This window comes from Leucopleurus acutus, assembly GCF_964270905.1.
Source record: "Leucopleurus acutus genome assembly, chromosome: 15".
Lineage (NCBI taxonomy): Eukaryota > Metazoa > Chordata > Mammalia > Artiodactyla > Delphinidae > Leucopleurus > Leucopleurus acutus.
Window position 1 is genome coordinate 50,807,630 of NC_139157.1, and position 23,042 is coordinate 50,830,671.

Sequence of the window (23,042 nt, forward strand, 5' to 3'; positions counted from 1 at the left end):
AGGCGGTCCTCTTACACCCCCTTTTCCTTCCAGGCCACCCCACCCTGGGTGAGGCAGCAGGTCAGAGCTACTGGAATTGTTTTGTGTCAATTGACATTTTTTCCTGAAGGCTACACATTCCCAGGTTTATGCTTCCTGAAGGGTTTGTTAGTTGAGGCTTGTTCTCCATGGGTAGAAGTTCATCAGATACTGTCCCATCCTGAAAAGTAGGGACTTGGAGAGCTTAGATATCACTGGATTTGTACATATCTGAAAGCAGTCTTGTAATTGGCACATTGCCGATGGTTTTTTTGAAAAACACTTCCTCTATGGTTGATGGACTAATAGAACGTAAAGCTGGCAAAAGTAACAGGAGTTTTCCAAAGCGACAGGGTTGAGTGGGATATCTGGAATAGGAGAAGCCATGAAAGCAAGGTAAGATCCATCACTAACAGGCTTAATATCTCATCCTTGAACACACACCATCTTCAGCTTAATTTCCTGATTCAGCCTCTTTAATAACATACTACAGAGTCCTAGCCAGGCACTACTGTCCCTGTTTTGCAGGTGGAATAATTGAGGCATGGAGAACATAATGATGCTGCCAAAAGCACACGGTGACTGTCTCCTCATTAGCACAGGGGTTGCAGTTTTTTTGGAGAAAAAGTAATTTTAAGAAACATGGTACTAAGTTTAGACCAAATAATAAAAGGTTGCCAGTGTAGAAACCAACCAATGGTATTGATGACAAAACTAGTGACAACATCCACAGTGTCTGATTCACAAGACTCCTTCATGAGGCTATTTCCCTCAAATAAAATGGATTCCTTTTCTAAGCAATTCTCTAAATTATTATTCAGGCACTATACTTAGTCACTCTCAGGAATAATTCCCTCCTTATTACACTGCAAATTAAAGACTAAATTCTGTTGGCTGGCAGTGCCACCCAACTTTCATGTCAATGAAACTGGCATATAATTAAAGATGTGAGAAATTGCTGAACAATTTCCTCTCTTGATGTCCAACGTACATCTGTGCTCAGATGTGCAAGTTCAATTTTCTGCTGCCTTTAGATGCCTATAAGCCACCTCCTCACTGCCTTGATGCGTCTTCAGTCAATAGCTTGGAATCAGGTGTCAATACAGTCTACCAGGAGGTCTCCCTCCACTGACACAAACCACCCAAAAGACTGACCTCTGGAGACACTTATCTGTGACTCAGCCAGGTTCAGTCCATGGCCACAGGTGCTAGAAACTGACAGATATCAATTCCTACACAGGAGTTAGGTAGCTGAACATTGAGTTTAACTGCCCAATAACCCCACCGTGCAGAGTCCAGGGGAACAACTTTCATGCTTGTCTCTTAGCTTTGGGCACAAGAGAGTCCCTCTCTTCAACCTGATACGAGGCTGATAATTCATTCTGGGCCTCTGAGGACCTCATTTGGCTCTTTCACTGCCCAGCTTCATGACCACCAATGGACAGGGACCACCAGACCACCTTTAATAATGTGGTATGGACACGGTGTAGCTTCTCTACATTTAAAAAAATACATAAATCCCACCGCTTACTCTACTTGCCAAAAACATCTCCTACGTTTCCTGGAAAGTATTCCCAAGGCCCACGTCTCCCTTTCACCTTGGCCACTTACTCTCTTCAACAGCTCTGTTTCCCTTCTCAGGCAGGCAGAGGAGAGAAGCCCCCTGAAGTGGGTGGGAAGCAGTGGCTGCCTAGATAAGCCCCCACTGTGCCTGCAGCATCCACCCAACATGCTGAAGTTTCCCACAGTGAGAAAACACTGTGGGAAATAATTACTTTCAGAAAGGACGTATTTTGGTGACTCCACAGACAGTTAACTCTTGATTTTCTGTGAGTAGATTATCCACTCACCTACTCACCCACTTCTTTTATTCTCTAGTTAGGAAGGGGCTGGTTAGTCAGTCAACACAAATTAAGTGTTTATTATATGTGGAGTACTCTACTACCCAGAAACAATAACCATGTGTATGTGTGTGTGTGAGACAGAGACAGAGAGAGAAGGAAAGAGAGGGGCTCTCTGACTGCTCAAAATTATTTTGTAGAGTATCTTTGCCCTTGACTTCATCCATCAGCATACATAACTGGAAGTTTTCTTTCCAGGTGTAAGTGTTCTGTGTCTGTCACAGATTCGGGTATTTGATTGTCAGTTATATAGTTTATTATATATAACTAAATTGTTTATCATTATATGTAGTTATATATAGTTGTAACACATAGTTGTATATAGTTTGTTTGAAATGCCGATTTCTAGCCCTCTCCTCGTGTCCTAGGTAATTAGAGAAATCACTTACCAGGCTGTAACAATCAGCTCAGTTTGCAGCTTTAACAATTAATGCACAATTAGCTCAGTTTGCCACATTAACTTCTCAATTTCAGATTTTATTTTTCTAGACAGGAAAGTGCTAGAGGAGAATGTTCGCTGATTTGAAGGAGCTAAGCAGTAAGGTATAGTCAGTTTTGTCACATGTATGACTCTAGATATTAGTATTAAATTCTAGCTGTAGCTGATATCATGAAATGAAAGGCTCACGTCAAAGCAGATGTGTTCCTTCCATGAATAATTTCCTTCTTTTGAGGGTGACAGAGAAGTAGTATACTTGTCATTTCTCTAAACTAGACTTCTGTTAATTTGTGGTTTAACTCTCTCAGGTTGTCCTAGAAGCAGCTCCTGAAATGTCAGGCTCTCTCCTTACTCTCCTTAATCCCTCCTTACTCCCTCTCCTCCCTTACTCCTTACTCCCTCTCCCTTACTCCTTACACCTTCCATGGCACCTCTACCAGCCCCTCTTCTGCCTCCTGTTGGTCCCCTTCTCTCCTGCTGGAATCCAAGAACTAGCTTACATGTCTTCTCGATGCATCAGACTTTGCAGATTTTTTTTCTCACGCCCTCCAACGAGAATTTCTCTCTCTCACTCCCCACTTTGCTTTTTCTCTTCCCTGGTCTGAGTTGGAGTAACACTTCTGCCTACTTCCTGTAACGATAATGGGTAGTATCTTGTCCTTTCTCGTGTTCCACAGTGCTCACCAGCCACCCTGCACAAAGCGAGTACTCAGCAAAGCCTTGACTGAATCAATACCTAGCATCATATTCTCCTGGTGTGATGTTCTTTATACCTTAAAGACTCTAAATGTCAGAGGTCAGTTATGCTATACAATTTAGTTTTTAGTGGGGAAAAAGTGCCCAAATTATGTACTGTTCCATTTTATAATTCTGAACAAATGTAAGTGCTTACTATATACATTCTGAAAGTAAATGTGGATTTTAAATTTAAAACCACAGAACTTTAATTTGGAAAAACATACACAGGCTCTACCACTCATCACAGTTTCAGTGATATTCCATGGACAGGGAACAATTTGTTGTTGCTGTTAAACTCACATTTCACAAATTTACTTGTTCCCCTACTTTTAGGGAAAATCATAATATGCTGGGTTGTAAGGCACACAGTAAGCACTCGATAGATATTGGTTGCTATCAGCTATTGAAGATCTACTGTGAAGCCTAAAGCTTTCAGGAATAGGAATTCCGAAAAGCTACATTCAACGACTCTGGGACAGGGAACAGTTTTACTCATTAGTATTCAAAAGAGGATTTATAAAAGGATAAGGAGATCCCTGCAGAAGTGGTATCATCCCAAATGAATACAGGTGACTTGGGGTTTCTTTGACCCCTTCAGTAATGGAAGCATTAACTGCCTCTACCCATTTGATTCAGTTTCTCCCAGCCTAGTGTCTATGGGTGATGTTGAGATGATAGAGACTGGTTTCCATGGGCTTCTCTTCAAGATCTAGAGAATAAGTAAGAAGAGCAACTCTATTCTAACCTCAGATCTACTGCAGCCCTAACTTAGGAAGCTAGCAAGGTTTCACTGCTCTTTAAAAGCCTTGCTTTTTTCGTCTGAAAATGGAATCAGAAAGTCTGTAGACCTCGTGGTGGATTTGCCCATTTGGTGGGCCAGGAGGAGCACTGCTGGAACCCCAGTGACTGAGAGTTTCTACAAATAGCCAAGAACAGCCTCTGTCAGTGGGCTTTGCTTGGCCAGGTAACATGGTGGGTGCTATGGCTCAAAATAAGTCAACAGATATCAATCACCAAAGCCAGACAGCAGTCACGATGGGGTTAAAGATGACCGCTTTAGAAAGTTCTCTGGTCCTTATATTTGGGATTGGCATCCAAAGAAAGGCACTTGCCTTTTTTAAAGGATCATGTGACCACTCTCTAATATATCAACTAACATAACACTTTAGCCTTCATTTTTCACCTTGCTCACATCTGGGCCCATTCACCTCAATGTGTTCAGCTATATTGATGGATCAACTTATTCATCCAGGAAAGGTGTAAGGTGTCTGGCAGTGCTTTCAGTTTCGTAATGTAATTTGATTTGCTCCTCTCACCTACCCTTCGAAATACGTGAGGACACAGATTCTAATTAAATTAACTGGCTTGGCAACAGGATAATTAGTCACAATGTTTGAACTGGCTTTTTGCTGTCTGCTCACACATTCACAATGGAAGCAATTTTCTTAAGTACACGTTCAAGGCAAACAAGGGTCACCTGGTATGGATGTAGCTGTTGAGAGTTAGCTGAGCCTCATCTTGAAGAGCTGCGATGGCGGCAGCATTCCGGAAACTTCTCAGTTCAGAACCACTGTGTGTAGGAACTAGAAATGAAGACCAGGAAATTGTGATAGGCAGCACAGGAAATGCAGATGGGGAAAGCACTCTCTGGAAGTGGATGGCCAGCAGAAGAACATGCAGGTTCCATGGCTATCGAAAATGGAGTCAGACTAAGAGTATCAGCTCTCTTGAAAACCATCACCTCTTTTTTGGACTTGGAGGTGGCTGAATTAGTGAGATGGCAAAACTGGGGAAGGAGAAGAGACAGCAGTTTGTGTCTGCTTACCAGCTTTGAAAGTGACGATGCATTTTAGACAGGCAAATTCAGTAGCATCTAACCGGAGTTGTCTAAACCGAGCCACCACCTCTTGTAAAGCCTGTATTTCAGATATGATCTTGTTCAGCTTCTGGGAATCTGTGTTGTCACCATTCATGCCTAGAATAAAAATATGCAATAAATGCTCTAACATGAAGGCATTTTCATGATTTAATATTGATTTTTGACAAAATCCTGCATATCAATATCTATTCAATTGTCACTCTAAGATATCTGATTCCATGTAAACTGGCTATATTGTATGAAAGTTAATATAAAATCTTCTCTTGGATGATAACAAACACAGTAATTTGCATTTAAATAACAATGCAAGCAGTCATGAATACAACAAAACAACATTATTTGCATTTAAATATAGATTTATAAATGACAGGTATACTCTATTGTTCAGCAGGAATTTGTTATTCTTTACATGTTGTTCTTTTTTCAGTAATGTATTTTTATGGTAATTTCTACAACAAAGTCATTAAATTGTGCAATTCTTACCAGATACAGCCAGTAGAGTGTTAGCATCAACCGGAATGGCCCATTGTGCTATTCCTAGAACAAACAGTTCTCTCCAAGCATCTTCCAAAAGCATCAGCTGTCATACAATAGATGTATAATATAATATAGTGTGTAATTTATAAATTTATAAACAATTTCAATATGTAAATTTCCATCATTTTAAGAAGTGTTTTAAATGCCTGTCCTGATAGTTTTTCCTCTGAATATTCTAGCTTTCCCTTATTTTCTCATATTTTCCTTTATTAAAAGGTGCCTATACTTAAGCACATGCATTTGAGAGTCAGCCATTCCAATTCCCCAAATTTTGCTTCCCTTGGGAAAGAGTTTACCCTTCTTGTTCTTGCATCCATTTGTTCCTGACCACCTAGAAACTTCTCAGGAGACCCAGGCTCTATGAAATGTCACCAGCAGCACAGCAGGTGGATTCCCCTCATAGAAAATGTTGATATTATCAGGGTTGAGGATTCCAGACTAAGCATGCAGATGTGGGCCCCCATCTTCCTGGAGGGTTGAGCGGGCTGGGCTGGGAGAGTGATCACTAATTCCCAAGAGGCATGCAGGGAAATCAGGGTGTAATTATGTTAATCAGGTTTTGCTGAGTTTACCTCATCTCACTGCCTGATTTTTCTGAGACTCATAAGTGGACAGCATCAAGGTGCTTGTCATTTTCATTCTATTAAAATGTGCTACTGAATATTTAAAATGAAAATATGGCTCCTTTTCGAAATTAATGTACTGGATTCCACTTCACTGCAGTTTGCTTGTTGTTAAAGGGTTTCCGCCGAAGGGCTAAGTGGCAGACAGTAAGTAAATTTTGTTTGGATTAAAGAGTCTACAAATACTTGTTTTGAGAAAAAATAGCCAACTTACATACACACACACACACACACACACACACACACACACACACACACACACACAGCAAATGGTCAGAGTCAACCAGTAAAGCTGGTCAAAGATAGAAACTAACCATCTTGAAAAATTTGTTTTTGAAAAATCTCTCAAAAACCAGTCAGTTCTGGATGTGAGAGGATTTCCTTTTGAGAGCTAAGGGCTGAATTGTGAAGGCTTGTAACCAAAATCACAATTAGACCAAAAGGTTTAATTTTCAAAGTGCTTTATTTTCAGTTTTATTGCATTAAATACAGAAAATAATACTTTAAAAATGCAAGGTAAACAATGTCTAATTCTGACCATGTCTGAAAGTCCAGGCCATGAAAAAAAGAACATCCCATGCTAGAAGATTAAATGTTTTGAGCACATTGCCAGGCTCTCTGTAGGAAATGTACTTCATATTAAGGGGCACTATTATGCTTTAATTAGGTATAAAATGAATTAAAGAAACAAATCCTTTGCTTTTGGAGCTACTTATTAGCCTTTTGGGAAATTTGTCATTAATTTCCATGAATGTGCTGGTGACGGCCAATTTTTGTGAACACTTCATTTTATGTCTTTCCCTTAAGGGCAGAAAAATTCTGGCAGAGGCCATTTCTGATATTCCTAACAACAAAACTTCTGAGTTTCAGTACGATGCAATTTTAAAGGCACATACTTTGTTTTCTCCCTCTTAATGTCATTTACAACGACAGGATTATGCACCAGACCTATTTGTTTACAAAAACTCTAAAAGCATTTAAAGAATCAAGGGAGGTGTGCAATGCACTCTTTAATCCTTCATGCTGATCAATCAGTGGCCAAAACTATGAGCATCACAATGGAAAATATAAAGCTGCAAATATAAAATAATGAGACTAGTTCCCAAAATCTTACAAGGGAATACTCTCATCACGTTCTGTCTCTCAGTTCCAGTGTTCTTAAGAAAATATTGTTTTGTTAACAATTTTAAAAATCATTAAGATTTTTAAAATTTGTGATGAAATTTGATGTTTCAATTAAACTAAAAAAAGATAATGAAAAAAAAGACAATGGTCTTGTATATTTGGTTTTTTTAGATCATATCCAACTTTCCTGAAATAACATAATTACATTTCTTAGTAAGGATTCCATAGCTAGCTATTTTGAACCCATAGCAAGAAGCTAAGAAAAGTCATTTCCTACTGCTGTTAAGAACGGATGCTTGGCCTTGGTGATTTATCCAGGTAACTTCTAGTTTCATAAGACTGGCTACTGTTGCTTCTCTCCCAACCCCCTTCCCCCAAGAGCTCAGTGCCCTCTTGGTCATACCTGGTCTTGCAAACATAGCGTGGAGAAAGCTGGAACACTCTTAGCCCACTTGATGCTCATAAATAAAAGCCTGGCAGCTGATTCACACACTGACTCTGTGGCCACTTCATAGAGATACATTGGGGTCCCATTCACTTCATGGGGGTACTGGGTGGGGAAGAAAGAGAAACAACAGGGAGTAAGGAAACTGCAGCTTTGCAAGAAGAGCCAAATTTTAAATTTTCTAATTAGACCAGTGAAGGAGATAGGAATATCTATAGAGTTTGGGGAATAATAATTGATGGGAGAGGCTCATTTCCACTCTTTGGCGGCCTGTTCCTTCAAGAGGGGCATCTGGCTTTTCTATCCCCTGCAGCAAATTTTCCTCAGGCTGAGCCAAGTGCCAAGCCTGTCTCCCAATTTAGACAAGAGCTTCTTGCATTTGAGTAAATAAAAATAGATGTGGAGAAAGTATAAATTAATAGGCATCCCAAACACAAATATGCATATGAGTATTTTTAGAAAGGATTAGTATATTATGGAAATATTTCAATTAGACATCTTAATCATTCATAGAGCATTCCCATTCATAACTGACGACATATTCATAACACTACTTTCCCAAGCTTATTATACACATCAAGGATAAGAAAGCAATATTAAATATTGTGTGTGTGCGTGTGCCCAGGTGTTTGGCTTCCCTGTAGTGGGGGGCTGCAGCTGGCCCTCCTCTTGGGGAGAGAGATCTGGAGCCCTTCTCGGCCTGGAGTGGGGGCTTTGGGTAGGCACCAACTGGAAGCCTGGAAGGTAGTCCCTAGGTGGCAGCCTTTTGAGGTGGTTCTGGCTGTGTCCCTGCTAGTAGAGGCTCAATTCTCGTGTAAATTCATGCGGCTCAGAAGAGAGTACGGGGAGTGGGAAATGAAGCCAACTTCTTCAAACTGTCCTAACAAGGTGAGCTCCACATTTCTCTCTTGCATTAGGGACCCATGGCTTTGCCCAAGAGATTAGACCCCTGCAGTTGCAATTCAGGGGCTCTTCTGCCAGCTGCAGGCAACTTCTTTCTTCTAAAAACAAACTCTGCTATTCTGTCCTCCAGGAACACCTAGGCTGCCCTCTTAGTTCAGCCAGGGCTTTACACTAGGTGTTTTCTAAAGATACAGGTTCCTGGGCACCACCTCAAATTTGCTAAAAGGGGGATGGGCCTAGGCGGCCACGTTTGCAGTCAGCTTAGAGAGTGACTTTACTGCACACTAAAATTTGAGCACCCCTAGCTCAACAGGGGAGAGAGGGAGGTCTAGAGCTCCCCGCAGGGCTCGGCGAAGCACCGAGCACCCCGTGAGGTCTCTCTCTCTCCATCCTTTGCCTGAGCCATGCCAGCTGAGAAAGAATGGGCGCGCCCCTCTCCGCCCTCCACTCGGAAAGGTCTCGGGCCCAGCAAGGTCACTGACCTTGGGCGTGGGCTGAGCCAGGCTCACGAGGGTCTGCCGCTCAGGGGTGGCGGACACGGCGGCCAGTTCCAGGCCGTGAGGCTCCAGCTGCGTAACCGCGGTGAAGAATGCCGGCGCGGGTAGTGCTGCGGAGGGGAAGTGCGCGGCCGCCCCGTTCTCTTCCTTGTGTCCACGGAAGTATAGGGCCACCTGCTTGCGGATGGTGGACGTCCGAGGCCCCCGCTCATGCTGCACGGCTACAGAGACAGACAGACCGGCGCACGCCCGAGATCAGAGACTCGGTGACACTTAGACGCTGCCGCGCTCTCGGGCCAAAAGCTGCGTCTGGACAGGCAAGGGCACCCGGGAGGTGAAGAGAAGGAGGGAGAAGGAATGTGAGGGTGGAGGGCGCTCTGAGACCGTTTAACCCTTACACTGTTTGCATAAGGAAGCTGAAGCCGAGAAGAGCAGCCCGGCCCAAAGTGTCACACTAATACCCGAGCCTCAGGCAAGACTAGGTGTGTTCTCTGTCGGTTGAGGGCTTCTCTGCACCCAGGGAAGGTAGCAGGGAAACCAGAGACCCTCTGGGCAGGAGTAGCTGGGTCTCCACCGCAACCAAGGGTAGAGGGAGCATTGCGCACAGCCAGGCACAGCGTCTCTGCACACACTTTTCCCAATCCGCTCGACGACCATTGCCCCCGCCACCTTCATCCCTCGCCCCACTTGGAGATGCCGTTTGGCCTCCGAGGACCCCAGGAGAAAAGGACCCGAGCCCGGGTCCGCTGGGGAATGGGACGAGGGAAAGCCCTCTCAGAGTGTGCTGGAGGAAGGCAGGGGAGATGTGACAATTACCACCAACAGTTTAAACAAACAAATTAATTCAGGGCAATCTTCCGCTCGACGAGCTTGACAACTTGTCAATACACAAGTTCAACAGGTTGGACGCTCCCTCCTGCTTCCTGCGCTGCGGAGGAAGGAACTCTCCCCAATGGGCGCTGTACCTCGTGGAGATGCCACCCTGCCCAGGCCTCCGTCCGGGCAAAGCCCACTCCGCACCCAGTCCTGAGGCCCCATCCCTCCCTCCCAGCCAAGACCCCTGCCACGTCCCGGCCTGGGGCGCCCTCGCCAGGCCACCTCCGGGCACGAGCTTGGATTGCACTCTAAGCCCAAGAAGCATCCTGACGACCTAGTTCTTGCTGCGCGCCTTTAAGAACCTTCTGGGAGCTGGGTGTCCGAGGCACCCACTGGCGTCACTCTGCCCCTCCAGCCCCTTTCTTTAGAACTAAGAGAAGGCCCTGAAAACGCTCAGCTCGGCCGTCCTGATTTTGTAATCTTGGTGAGTCTACAAACAAGGGGTGGACATTCCGCGTGTTCGTGTCTCTGCCCTTCCTCCTTCAACCCGTCTCCTAGTCCCCAAGATATCCTCTCCAGGAGAGTATCCAGACAGCAAGACCCTGCGGGAGGCTAACAGGCTTAAGTCTGACCACAAAAGGGCTGCAAGGAGAGGTGAGAAGAAGAATCAGCATGGGAGGCCGGGAATGTCACATGCGGGTCCCCAGCAGAGTGGGGACCCCAGGAACGCTGGCTTCGTGGGGATGGTTGCGAGGCACAAGTGTCCCACGTGGGCATGGGTCTTGCCCTGGGGAGTTCAGTGGGGTGAGGGTGGGGCTTATGCAGGGAGATGACTAAAGCCGGAGGCCAATTCCCAGCACCTGGAAAGAAATGCTCAGGAGATGATTTACATGCATAGGAGTGCCATTATTTTCTGTACACATAATTTACTTACTATTCAACCAACATAAGGATAAAAAGATGTACTAAGAATAAATAGATTACCATCTTTGTTCATGTTGACTTCCAAACACTTCTTCAGCCGACACGCCCTGCACTGGTTTCTGTGTGTCTTGTCCACCGGGCAGCCTCCCTGGAACAGAGCGCAGGCGGTCAGCGGCCCCCAGGACCTTTAGACTGGGGACGCGAAGCCGGCGCCGGGTCGGGGAAAAGGCGTTGAGGCGGGTACGGACCCCGCAACAGACCCCGGAGCTGCAAGCCTGGGTCCGCGAAACGCGAGGGCCTTGGGCACCAGCGGGGCCAGGAAGAGAAAGGGCTGGGATTCTTGGGGCAACTTCAAAAGGACCAGCCACTGACCCTATGAACGCGGACAAGAAGGAAAGTCCTTCTCAAATCAGGTGAAGGGTCAGAGCTCCTGGTTTGCCCAGACTACGCTGCGTGGGGAGGAGCTCCCGAGGGGAACTTCCGCCAGGCGCAGAGGGGTTGGAGCGGGGCGAGACTTTTCAGGACCGAAGACAGCGACCTGCCCTGGAGGAGGAGGCCTTAGAGCTCTGCAAGGAGCAGGCTTGCCTGCCAGGACCCCTGCCACGTCCCCCTCCCACCAACTATTCTTTCCACTTTCAGGTCTTGAGTCTACCTCTTTCTGTCACTTTCTGGGTGAGCCCATTTATCTGTCAGATAAATATTTCCCATTTTTCTCCACTCTCCTGTTTTCCTCCCTTGCCTTTGTACTCCAAGCCATGCTTCTGACCAGCATGTTGAGAGTTGTCTTAAAGACTAGCCTTAGCCCAGATTCATAGAAACACAGCCATTTCTGGAAGGTGAGGCAGAAGCCAGAGTGGTTAGGAGGGCAAGGCTTACAGATGTGAGAGTGGGAAGGGAAGAGCCCAAGGCCTGGACAAATTCTAGAAATGCCCACCATGTAAATATGACCAGGAAGATAATGTGATGAACTGTCTGACAAAATGATAACATAGATTGAGAATATTAGCACGATAACTGAAAAAAAATAGGTAATTGTGCCTTAGAAATACTTATTTGAGATGCATGAGAAAATAAATGTTTTATCCAATGCAATTTTCTGGAAAAATATTGGTCATTAAAAGAGGAAAACAGAGAAAATTTCTAATGGAATTCACTCAGCGTTAGGTGCTATTACTGAGAGAACATATACATAGATTCATAAAGAGTCATGTCTACATGTGTATTTTATACACAGTAAATACATAAGAAGTTTGGTGCTCTGTTTATACTACTTGCTACTTTTACATTTACAGTGGGAAGAAAGAGAATAAAATAAATGTATTTTTATTTTGTTTCATAATCTCAAAATTCATATACTCTGAATTTGGAGTAAGCATATTTTCTGAAATATCCCTTAGGAAAAAATTATACACTCAAACACACAGTTTTATGAGATCACACCCCTCTGATTTAAAATACGTTGATTTATTTAAAATAAAGGTAGAGCAGAAGTTCATAATAATTTCTAAACATCCTCGTTACTGTTAATAATAAACTAGAATGCTGTTTACCTAAGCTTAGAATAAAGGAGAGAAAGGAAATAAATTTTTTTCCTAACTGAATTCTTCAGGTCATCTTTGCTGGCCAGTGTAATAGCTCAATGTAAAAAGGTTTAAATAACTTATTATTAAATGCAATCATATGCCTATCCTCAAATGTTATCCTCCTAGTATTCTGATAAACATACTAATGCACAACAGAAGTCTTCATTAGTTCCTAGAAGTGTCTTCAAATCAGATCAAATGTATATAAATATCTGGAGCCTGAGAGAAAGATGCGCATTTCAGCTAGGTCCATTTATTCTCTGTGTAAGAAGAGGACCACCATGCCTGATGAGTCTATCAACACTCCTTTACAAGCACTTGGACTGACATCAATATGTGTGAATTGATAGCCAGCCCCTTTGAAAATATCAAGCATATTATCTGAGGTTTTGATTCCCCAATTCTGTGCATTGCATAAAAGTAAAAGATAACTTAAGTAGAGGCCTGCTCAAGTCTGATGACCCACAGTAATCTCATATTCTTGTGGAGCTACTGGGATACAGTCCTGTGTGTATATAATGTGATGTGTCCATATGGTGAAGACAGAAACTGATACAGAGCTATGGACCCAATTAAACAGGTAACAGGGCTGGAGAGTTCAAAATAACTTATCCAAATGCAGCATCTTCTTGTTCTTGTTTTTGTTGATAATCCAAATCTATCAGAAATTGGTATGAGCAGACATAGGTTCAGAAAAAGATAAACAATTCACTAGCACCAGACAATATATGTGTATGTATATATGTGTATCATATATATTACTTAGTGAAAACGTTTTAGTATTTTGGTTACCAAAGGATGTTTTCTGATTACTGCACTCTCCAGGATCTTCTTGGGAGTGGAGATTGTCACTCTGTATTTAGGGTCTGTGTGCCTGGCTAAGGAGAAGGCCAAGTGTGGGACCAAAAGGCTGATCTCCTAGGTTGAAATAAACCTACTACTGAGCTGGAAACTGAGTCAGGGGGAGGGGTCTGCTCACTCTTTCTGGAAGCTCTGGCTCACACTCAACCCATGCCCCTACTCTTCTGTCTCTCTGAGACAGTTCTGCCTGCTCAAGATCAAAACAGAATCAACCAGAGAAGCAGAGAAAGTGAAGATTTGGGGACCGTGGAGAGGCTCCCAGTTTCCTTCCTTGGGCACCTTCTCTTCTTGCTCACTCTGCCCTTTTCTGACAAGGCCCAACTAAAGTCACATGGGTGCTGAAGCCCCACTGCCCACTACCAAGCAGCCCTGCTTCTCTGAAGTTGAAGGCACAGCCCCACATACAGCACATCCTCTCTGTTCCAACTAGCCAACGCTCACTTCGCTGACTGAAATGCCCTGTGCCTTTCACTTCTGCCCGGACAGACCTGGGTCAGAGCACTGAACTTAGGTGCTGCTAGGAATGGGACTGGGGTGGCAGTGACATAAAATAGCCCTTTTACCTGCCTGCACTTGTGGTTTAGATTCTAAAGTTCCTTAGATCCTCTGGGCTGGCTTTATAGTCACTGGGTGTGGGCCTTACCCAGTGTCAAACACTGTCAGAGGATTAAAAAAAGGGGGCGGGGATTGATAGGGGGTGTAAGGAGACGCTGGGACTTCAGCTTTCCTCCTTCAAACTCAGCTCTCTTCCCTTGCCTCTTTCTGCCTTTCCCAAGCAAAAGGGCCACTGAGAGTTGAGGCAGGAAGGAGGGGAGAGGAAAGGAGAGGTCAGGGCCTAGTCTCTCCTCAGCAGCTTGGAAACTCAGAGGACGCCTTGGCACAAACAAAGGAAGGGGAGGCGGCAGAGGGGAGCGGGGCAGCGCAGCCCTGCTAAGGTACCTGGTTTCCAGATTTGCAGACATACGTCCTATTCCTTCGGATACTTCGTTTGAAAAACCCCGAGCAGCCGTCGCAGGCGTAGACCCCATAGTGTTTCCCCGAACTGCGGTCGCCACACACTTTACAGGGGATATCTAAAATACGGCCTGAAATCGCAGGAAAGACAGGGAAGGGGGGATGGGGTGAGAGAGAGAGGAGGGCGGAGAAGGAGGAAAGGGGAGAGGGAGAGAGAGATGCTAAGCAATCTGACCTCTGAAGGGATTAGCACCGAAGCTGCGGTAAAAGCAAATAATGAAGTGATTTTATAGCCAAACTTTTTTTCCTTGAGCAAGTGTCAGTTTCCTACAATGAGCATTATTCATGCACCGCTACATGTATTTGGGTCTCCTCTAATCGCCGAAACCCATTTTGGAATAAAAGATTACAGCAGGCCAGGGCGGCAGCACGGCCGCCGCTGCCTTTCTGCTCAGCGGAAAGTTTGGCCGCCTCCCTCTCCTGCTCTTGCATTTAACAGAGAAAGTTGTTAGTGAGCGCGCGAGGAGACAAACTTGAAATGTAAAAGGGAAAAGAAGAAAAACAAACACGGCTGGAACCAGGGATGGCAGCTGGAAGGCAATCGAGTTTTCTCTGAGCTGCCGGGCGGTTGTTATTATTAGGATTATTATTGTAATGCTAATACTAGGATTATTAATGATAATAAGGGTAGTGGTAATTGCCCAACTTTCACTTTACCTATTTAAAATAATGCTTGATGGATCGCTTTTGAGAAATAATTTCTTTTAGGAAAAAAAATTTTTTTCTCCCCAAAGTAACCAGCACCGAGGTAGGCAAGTAGGAGGAGAGTGTTGTAAGTATGTCGATTCCCTGGCAGGTTAGGGTGGGACGACACCCCTCCGCCCCGACTCCCCAACGTCTTCCTCCTTAAAGCCCTACCTTCTCACACTAGATCCTGCGGGGGTCCCTGGCTTTCTGTTTTTTCACCGCTGTCTGAGGCTGATTCTTTCAAAGTTCTGACTGGTTTCCCTAAACTGCCCCCACCCTCCGTGGCCTCGACAGTCGCCTGACTTAAGAGAAATAGCCTTGGAATCCCCTCTAGCCTGGGATGGCCGCGGACCCTAGAGGAATGTTAGGGAGAGGGTAAAATTCGAAAAGTTATAAGGGAGGGAACTATTTTTCTATAAGGTTCAAGGGTCCAACAAGCCTGAAGTGGTTCATAAGAACTTTGAAATCCTTCCTCGTGCAAAAAAAGGGAGTATTAAATAAAGGGTTAACTTAATTAATACTTTGATAATGATGATGATGATATTTAACAATATTAGTTAATAATTAACTTCTTTACATTTAATGTTCCCTTTGCTACCGGCCCGAAGGCCTCCAGTCTGGGCCCGGGCGGCCTCCGGCTTGGCCTCTGTGAAGCTGGCACCTTGTTCCCGGAGCGCTCAGGTTAGGGACCACGATTAGGCTGGGGTGATGGGAGGCAAGGGTGAGGACGACTGGTCCAGGGGAGTAGGGGAGGCGAGGGCGCCGCGCAGGAAGGGCCCGAGGCCTCAGGGTGGAAACTCGCCGGTGGATTCCGAGGCATCGGGCGGGCGCGCACCCCCGACCGCGGCCGTCGAGGAGCTGCAGGGGGTGGGGGCGGGGAGGACGCGGGCGGCAGGGTTGGGGAGGGGGTTTGGTAACCACCAGGCTCGGCCCGGGCAATTACAACCCCGCCGTAGCACCTGCCTATAGAGCCACCAGTGACCCGTCAAAAAAAGTAGCATGGGAATTCGGATGGCGACAAAGGCCGGCGGGGGAGGCGCGCGGCGCGGCGACCACCGCCTCGGCGCCCCCTCTCCCGCAGGGTGGGAGGAGAGGTTGTGCTGGGGGAAGGAGGGGGTTGTAGAAAGCCACGGGAGGCGACATCGGGTTTTGTCCCTCACCCCCTCGGACCTGTCACTGCGCCCAAGGGAACTCAACGGCCGCGCAGCAGCCGCCCTCACTCTGGAAAGCAGTAAACTTGGTTTCCATATCTTGCAACCATTCTCCTCTGCATAACGCTCTGGCTGAGCTGGGGTCCGTGTTTGGGGTCCAGCCATCCTGTCGTCCCAGCTGTCCTCCTCTTCCCGGTGGCAGTTTTGATGATGCCAAGATGAGCTAGTGGGAGGAGCAGTGGTGGGGGTTCTCTTTCCCGCCCCCCATCCAGACGGGAGGCCAGGGACATGCATCTCTGGAGAACCCCGACGGGGTGGAGGGAGGACCAGTTAGGGGCGGGCGACGCTACTCCGGCTCCAGGGGCGGGGCTCCTAGACCAACGGCCCCCCCCGGGGCCGCCAAGGCGGCAGGGAGGCCCTGCCCCAGCGCAAACCTCCGGGCCGAGGCTCCCGGGGCAGATTAGAGACAGGCGTACCCACCTAGGGCGGGGCACAGAGGGGAGGACGCGAAAATTCCGGGGCAGAGCGGGTGTGCGCCTCAGACTCCGCCACCCAGCCACGTTAAGGTGACTTGGGTCACGAGACAAGCTGGTTGACCCCGTTGCAAAGCTCCCCTCATTTAGCAAGTCGAGCGAGCTCCGACGTGAGGCAGGCGGGAGTTTCCTGAGGCTGGAAAACCGTTCTTAACTTCCCTCGCCAGGGGGTCCCCTCGGGGCTTTTTGTGTGTCATAATTGCCTAAAGATATATGGCAGCTTCGATTACTGTAATTACCATCAGAGGCTGTTGAAAGAAGTTAGTCTGGGCTGCAGGGGTGACTGGCCGGGGTCTTGTTACCACCCAGGCGGGTCTCCCGGGTGACATCGCTCTGCTCTCCAGCTGTGCGAATCCGAGCAAGGCGGGAGTTGCAGACCTCGCGGCCGGGCTCAGCCCTGACCTCGCCCGCTGCGCGCCGACCCCCTCGCTGCTCGGGGCCCGAGGGCCGCAGGCCTGGGCCCCGCTGCCGCCACCGGTCTGGAGAAGGCCTGGATGGCGCGGCGCCGCGGGCGGGGTCAGCTGTTCTGCGGGCCTGAGAAACTCCTGCGGAGGCGTCCGGACCTGCGTCGGGCTCGAGGCTTAGGAGGCCCAACTCAGGCTCTTGGGAAGCTGGAAAGCTCCAAAGTTTCCCCAGTGTCATTCTGCCTTTTTTCCTAAAAGTCCGAATGGTCCGCCTGCGTCCTAGTCCATCTACAGCACGCGGGCGCGGTTCCCAGCGAACCCAGTTCGTGCCCGCCCCTTCCCTCACCTCCGAGGCCTCACTTTTCAAGGCTCCTCAACCCCGGCGACTGCGCACCCCAAGTGGGCGAGGGGTCTGAGGCTCCTTACTTCCAGGGAAGGAGGCGAGGACCTGTCACGGGGCAAGCAAGCACCGAGGCCTGCCGAGGCCTGCCGGCTTCAGTTTTTGCGGTGGAGGCTCGGAATGCACCAGGAAGGCTTTCCTTCTGCGCTCCTGGGAAGGACGCACACACGCCACAACATGGGCCACAATAAATATGCGAGCTCGCCTCCTTTCCCAGAGATTCGAACAGCGAGGGCCAGGTAGGCCCGAGGTTAACTGGAAACTCCAGTCCTCCACCAGGGTCGGCTCTGATTCGGGCGGCAGCTGAGATTCCTTCTCTCCTCCCTCCGCCTTAGTTCCAAACATTTCTTTTTTCTTCTTGTTCACGTTCACTTTAATTTTTAAAATGGCAGCGCCCAAAACCAAAACAAACGGACAAAATAAAAACACAACCCACTTCTTGAGAGGGAGGGGAGGAATTGCATCCCACTCAAGTGGGACTTCATTATCAGTCCTCAGAAGTATCTCGGACTCTCCCAACTTTCAAAGGCTCGGGACAATGAGCGGGAGTGAGGGGAGGGGGTGTTTGAGAAAAGCACAAGCGCCAAAAATGCTATAAGCGAAAACGACAAGGGCGGCGGGAGCACTCCGGGATGTGGGGACTTCGGCAGCGACCACCCCCAGCCTTGGACCCTGGAAACCGCAGCCCCGGGCCACCGGAAGGCGGGAACTGAAATGCCCCATGGAGACCCTGGCATTGCGGCCGTGCCGGCCCAGCGCCGGCTCTGGCCTGCACATTCTCAGGGTCCGCAAGCAAGGAGCACGCAAAAGCCCTCGCACATACACTCAGACCTGCACTCCGGCGTCTAGGGGCGGTTAGAGATCAGCCACGACTTGGCGTTCCAAGGGAGAGCCTCCAGCTAAGCAGGGTTAAGGAAGGAGAGGAGCGCGCGGAGGGGAACAGGCCGCACTCTCCTGCCTCTGCCGAGCTCTCGCTCAAAAACTCCTTGGGATTAGGGATTTGGTCCTCTCTTTGCTAGAGCGGTTCGCCATACTTTAAATTCCCCAGTTATGACCTACGCGGATTTAGGATTAAGGAAAATGTGACTTTTAAATTGTTTCTGCTTCCCAATTTGCAGGATTATTTGAAATAGCTAGAAAAGGGGTGCAAAGCATTCCATTCAAAATCCGCTTTGCGCAAAGTTGCTTTTGCGCTCTGGAGCTCGGAGTTTTGAGCGAGCGTGTTATTGTGCTGCAGCCTGGGGCTGCGGCCTAGTTCCCGCCCCCGCCGCCTCCTCCCCCTCTTCCCCGCACCTGGCGGCTAAGTGGAGGCAACTCGCGGGACTGCTGGGCGGCCTGGGTCGCAACCTTCCCACCATACCAGAGAAAGGGGGGAATCAAGCAATCCAGAGGTAACGAAATTGTTCTTCCCTCACCACGAAAGGCACTGACTCATGGTCTACAAGGAGCTGGGCCAAAGCGCACACACCGCTGGAGTCCCTCTCCCAGGCTCGGAGTCTCGGAGATCGGAGCAGGACCTCCCCGGCTACCCCGCCCGCCCGTCCGTCCGTCCCAGCCTGCGCGCCTGAGCCCCGCAGCGGCCCGATAGGTACCCACTTGTTGATCCGGCCGGCTTGCTCATGCTGGCGGTCCCGGGGCGGAGCGGTTGGTGGGCGCTGCCCGAGTCCCGGCCGGCAACGCCCGCTTCGCCGCCGGGCGCCGCCGCTCTCCAGCCGCCTTCCAGCCTGGGAGGCTCCGGGGCCGGACAGGTGGGTGTCGGTTGCGCGCTGCGCTGCTCCCCGGGCGCTCAGAATTCGTTCCACAGTGGAAAATTAAGCATCCTTAAGTTTCTTCCCGCCTCTTGCAAAACCGCAGCTGCTGGGAATGTTGCTTGGTATGGACACAGGCATGTACAGACAAATGGAGAGACGGACAGGCAGATCGAGGGAGAAGGGAGGACAGGCAAGAGAAGGGTATTGAAGAACAGAGATGGAGACACGAAAATGGTCTTTCTACGGAGCAAAAAGGGCAAAATCCCTCTCTTTCCCCATTCCTGTCTCTCAGTCTTCAGTTCCTCCCTCTACATTAGGCAGGCAGAGTGTGGGCAGATCTCTACAGACCGCTGCTCTTTTACGGAAAGAAGGGAAACACACAACCGCAGCCTCAGGCAGATGGGCTCCGCGCTGCCCAAATCCGAGCGCGGAGTGGGAAAAACTAGATTGCTGGGAAGTCTTCCGAGGGAACAGGAGGCCAGCTCCCGGTTTCCGGGGAGAGCCAAGCACGCAGCGGCAAAGGGTTCCCGAAGTTCATTACCCCGTGACTTTGTGCCTGTCGCTGCGGACTGGGTCCCCTGTAATATCTCCAGAAGCGCTCTGACAGGCAGCCACGGGGAGGGGAATAGGGCGTCCCTGGCCCACTTAGCTTTTCCCCCAACTCCTGGCGGGGTCTGACGTCAGCCATGTGCGGGGAGGGGATGGAAAGAGGGAGGGGGTTAAATGCTAATGATATTAATGAACCTCCAAGCGGCTCCCAAAGAAAATGCAGGCGCTCTCGGAGCTGAGGAGTTAAGAGTATGAATAAGGGAGTGTGGCTCTGTGCGTGCGAGATGGTGAGGACAGTGCGGCTCTCGTAATAAAAATGAATTATTATATTTCATGGCAAGGGGGAAGGGGAGGGAGCTGGAGCTTTCTCAGAACACTTTCCCCCTTCTCTCCAGAGCGCCAGACAGATTCGTGGAAGAACTGGGTGGCTGTGTGTTTGTGTGTGATTGTGCGCGCCGGATATGGCCATGTGAGTTGGTTCATTCTTGGTCTCGTGCCCCTTCTGTTGGGTAAAACTTGGATCTGGTCCAAGGTGAGTAATTATTCATTTTGCAACTATCTACGGAACGTTATAGGCGAGGACACTGTGTGCGTATTTGAGGCCTGGGATGGGGTTTGCGGGAGGCTCCGCGTTCCTGTGGCCTTCGCGCTGTCCACTTGGGCACCAGCCGCCGGGAGGGTGCCGCCGGCTTGCCGAAGTAAAGCCCATCCGGAGCAGGGCGAAGCTATTTCGCCTCCATTATTTCTGCACTGGAGCGGCTGGAGGGTAGAGCTTTCCCTCCCGCTGCCCGTCCCCAGCGGGCTTCGCTTGCCCCCCACCGCCCCAATTCAGGGTCCAGGGATTCTGGAGAGCTTCCTCCCCCGCCTTAGCCCCCTATTCCTCCCGCCCGCCTTTCCCGCGATTCCTGTGCTCTCTCCTGCCCTGGATCCTGTACCGCGCTGGGAGAGCGCACGCCTAGACAGCGGTGATCCCCGATCTCTAAGAGATTAATTCTTACTAAAGCTCTCCCAGCAGCTTGAACTTGTCGAACAAGAGCTTGCCAGCCTCACCTCCTGGCGTGGGCTTGGCCAAAGGTCAAGGGTCACACCTCCTGCTCTCCCGCCCTCCGCTCAAGCTCTGGGGGAGGTGAACAGATAGTAGCACCCCGCATTTGTACCCGCCCGCTCCCGGTCCCACTTTCTCCAGACTCGGTGTCAACCCGGGCTTTCGATCAGAGTATGTGTGTGCAAGTGAGTGCTTGCGTCCCCCGGACCCTCGGAGGGCGCCGCAGTTCCTCGGCCCCGGAGGTTCAGGGGCGAAGGCTGTGCGCTCCTGCTGGCGGCCGCAGCACGTGACCGCAACTTTCCGCCGCGGCCTGGGCTGGGCCTGGAGCCCCCGCCCGCGCACGCCACGCACCAGAGCCCGCGTCCTTGCTAGTGCCGCGCAGCGACCAGGACTCGGGCCTGGGGACACTCGGAAAGAGCAAGAAAGGGGACAACTACCTCCCAAGTTATCCCTCCTCGGTTTTTCGCAGTGGGACGAGATCAGGGAAATGTGGAACAAAGCCACAAACCTGAGGGGATTTTTAGGAGACAGGACAATAAGTCAACATTGTTGACAACCAAGTTGGGCAGACTTGTGCTCAGCTAGCCCTGCCCGAGACGTGGTGCAAACTCGAACTCCGCACCTAGAAAAGTATATGATTTCCCGGCGGCGTTTGAGAAACACAGTTACTGTGCCATTTTGGAGCCTGGAGCTCCGGCTTCCGCCAGAGAGACACTTGCCACCCCGCCCCCCCCCCACCGCTACCACCATCACCACCGCCACGTGGACGCAAAGGGCGGCGCTTGGTTCAGGCCGAACAACTTTATAGAGTAATTTAAAATGAAGGTCAAAGATGAAGGCCGGCGTGGAAGACTAGGCCCAGGTCTGTCTCCAGGGGAGAAGTTTAGGAGTCTGTGGCTAGGAGACCTGGAAGCCGCTGTGCGGGTGCTGGGGCTTGGAGGTAGGAGGACTATGGTTCTAGAGGGTCCAAACCACCGGTTTCCCTACTCCAGACACTCTTGCCCTACTGACTCAGTTGTAGGCACCAAAACTTGTGGAAAATACTCCCGAGGCTTACCAAATTGTCTCAAAGTCAAAATGGGAATATCCCTTCTTACTCCCGCCACCAGTCTTGAATCAAGCAGGGTGGCAAGAAGAATTCCACTGAATAGAAACACACACACACACACACACACACACACACACACACACACACACACCATCCAGCCCTGGCAAAAGACACAACATGCGCATACACACCCACAGCATGTTCTGCCCTCCTGGCTGTAATTACGCGCGTGCTTTGCATAACTCACAATGCAGTTCTGAAATCATCGTGATGACTTTCTGGCATGATTGGTTCGGTGGCAACAGCAGCTACAAGATCCAGGGTAGGCGGGAGGGGCTAGGGCCCAGCTGCCCACCAGGTCCAGGAGGAGCCTGGCACCAGTGTCCGCTGGCTTCTACTCACTGGAAGCTGCTGCAGGACACAGGGACCTCGGATCTAAGGTGTAAGAAACTTGGGACTCTTGTGGTCGCAGCTCAGAGAAGAAAGACTCTTCAAGGTAGGGACTGTTACTTTTCATCTTCCTATCCATAGGCTCGAGCACACTGCCTGATTCATAGTAGGTGCTGCATAAACACTGGGCAAATGAATGAAGGTAAATGTAGCCTGCAGATTTCCCAAGAAGTCACTGGAGGCACAGCAAGGCTAATCACTGGAAGCCAGGAGGTGGGGCTTCAGGCTCTGTCCCAACTAGCTGTGTGAATTTGGGCAAGTGACTAGCCCTCTGTGGGCTCCAGATCGTTATCTGTAAAATGATTAAGTCCTGTTCAACCTTAACTTTCAAAGATTTTTCTTGTGAGTCCACAAAGAAAAGTGATTGATGAGGGGCAAATGCCATGTATCTCAGAAATACCTTTTAACAGAGACAAGATATGAAGTTCAAGGATGAGGTTATAAAGTTGGCTTGGAAAGGGTGTGACCACACCCCAGAGGTTCTCAAGCCTTTCTGACCAGGTCCAAACATAGCCTCTAGCATAGTCTTTATCCTCTTGTGAGTATGGAGTTCTCAACCAAAACCAAAGCAAAAAACACAGGGAAGACATCTTTTATCACAGGATGTTTACATTTTGGTCAAGGAGATAAGAAATAAGACCTTCAGAAGGATGATGGAATCTAGGGGTCTCTGTCCATCCAGCAATCCACCCCATTCATCAAACACTGAGCACCCACTATG

At 48.9% G+C, this 23,042-nt stretch overlaps 1 protein-coding gene across 1 annotated transcript; it reads right to left on the minus strand.

Annotated features, from left to right (window-relative positions):
- Nucleotides 1–223: 223 nt before the first annotated feature.
- NR2E1 (nuclear receptor subfamily 2 group E member 1) lies at nucleotides 224–19,099 on the minus strand (the record flags this gene model as incomplete). Its single annotated transcript, XM_082855345.1, has 9 exons — nucleotides 224–386; nucleotides 4,574–4,679; nucleotides 4,922–5,071; nucleotides 5,459–5,555; nucleotides 7,664–7,810; nucleotides 9,091–9,326; nucleotides 10,906–10,993; nucleotides 14,229–14,374; nucleotides 19,075–19,099. 9 exons carry the CDS (start codon nucleotides 19,097–19,099, stop codon nucleotides 224–226), a joined length of 1,158 nt encoding a protein of 385 aa, XP_082711471.1.
- Between the last annotated feature and the right edge of the window lie 3,943 nt (nucleotides 19,100–23,042).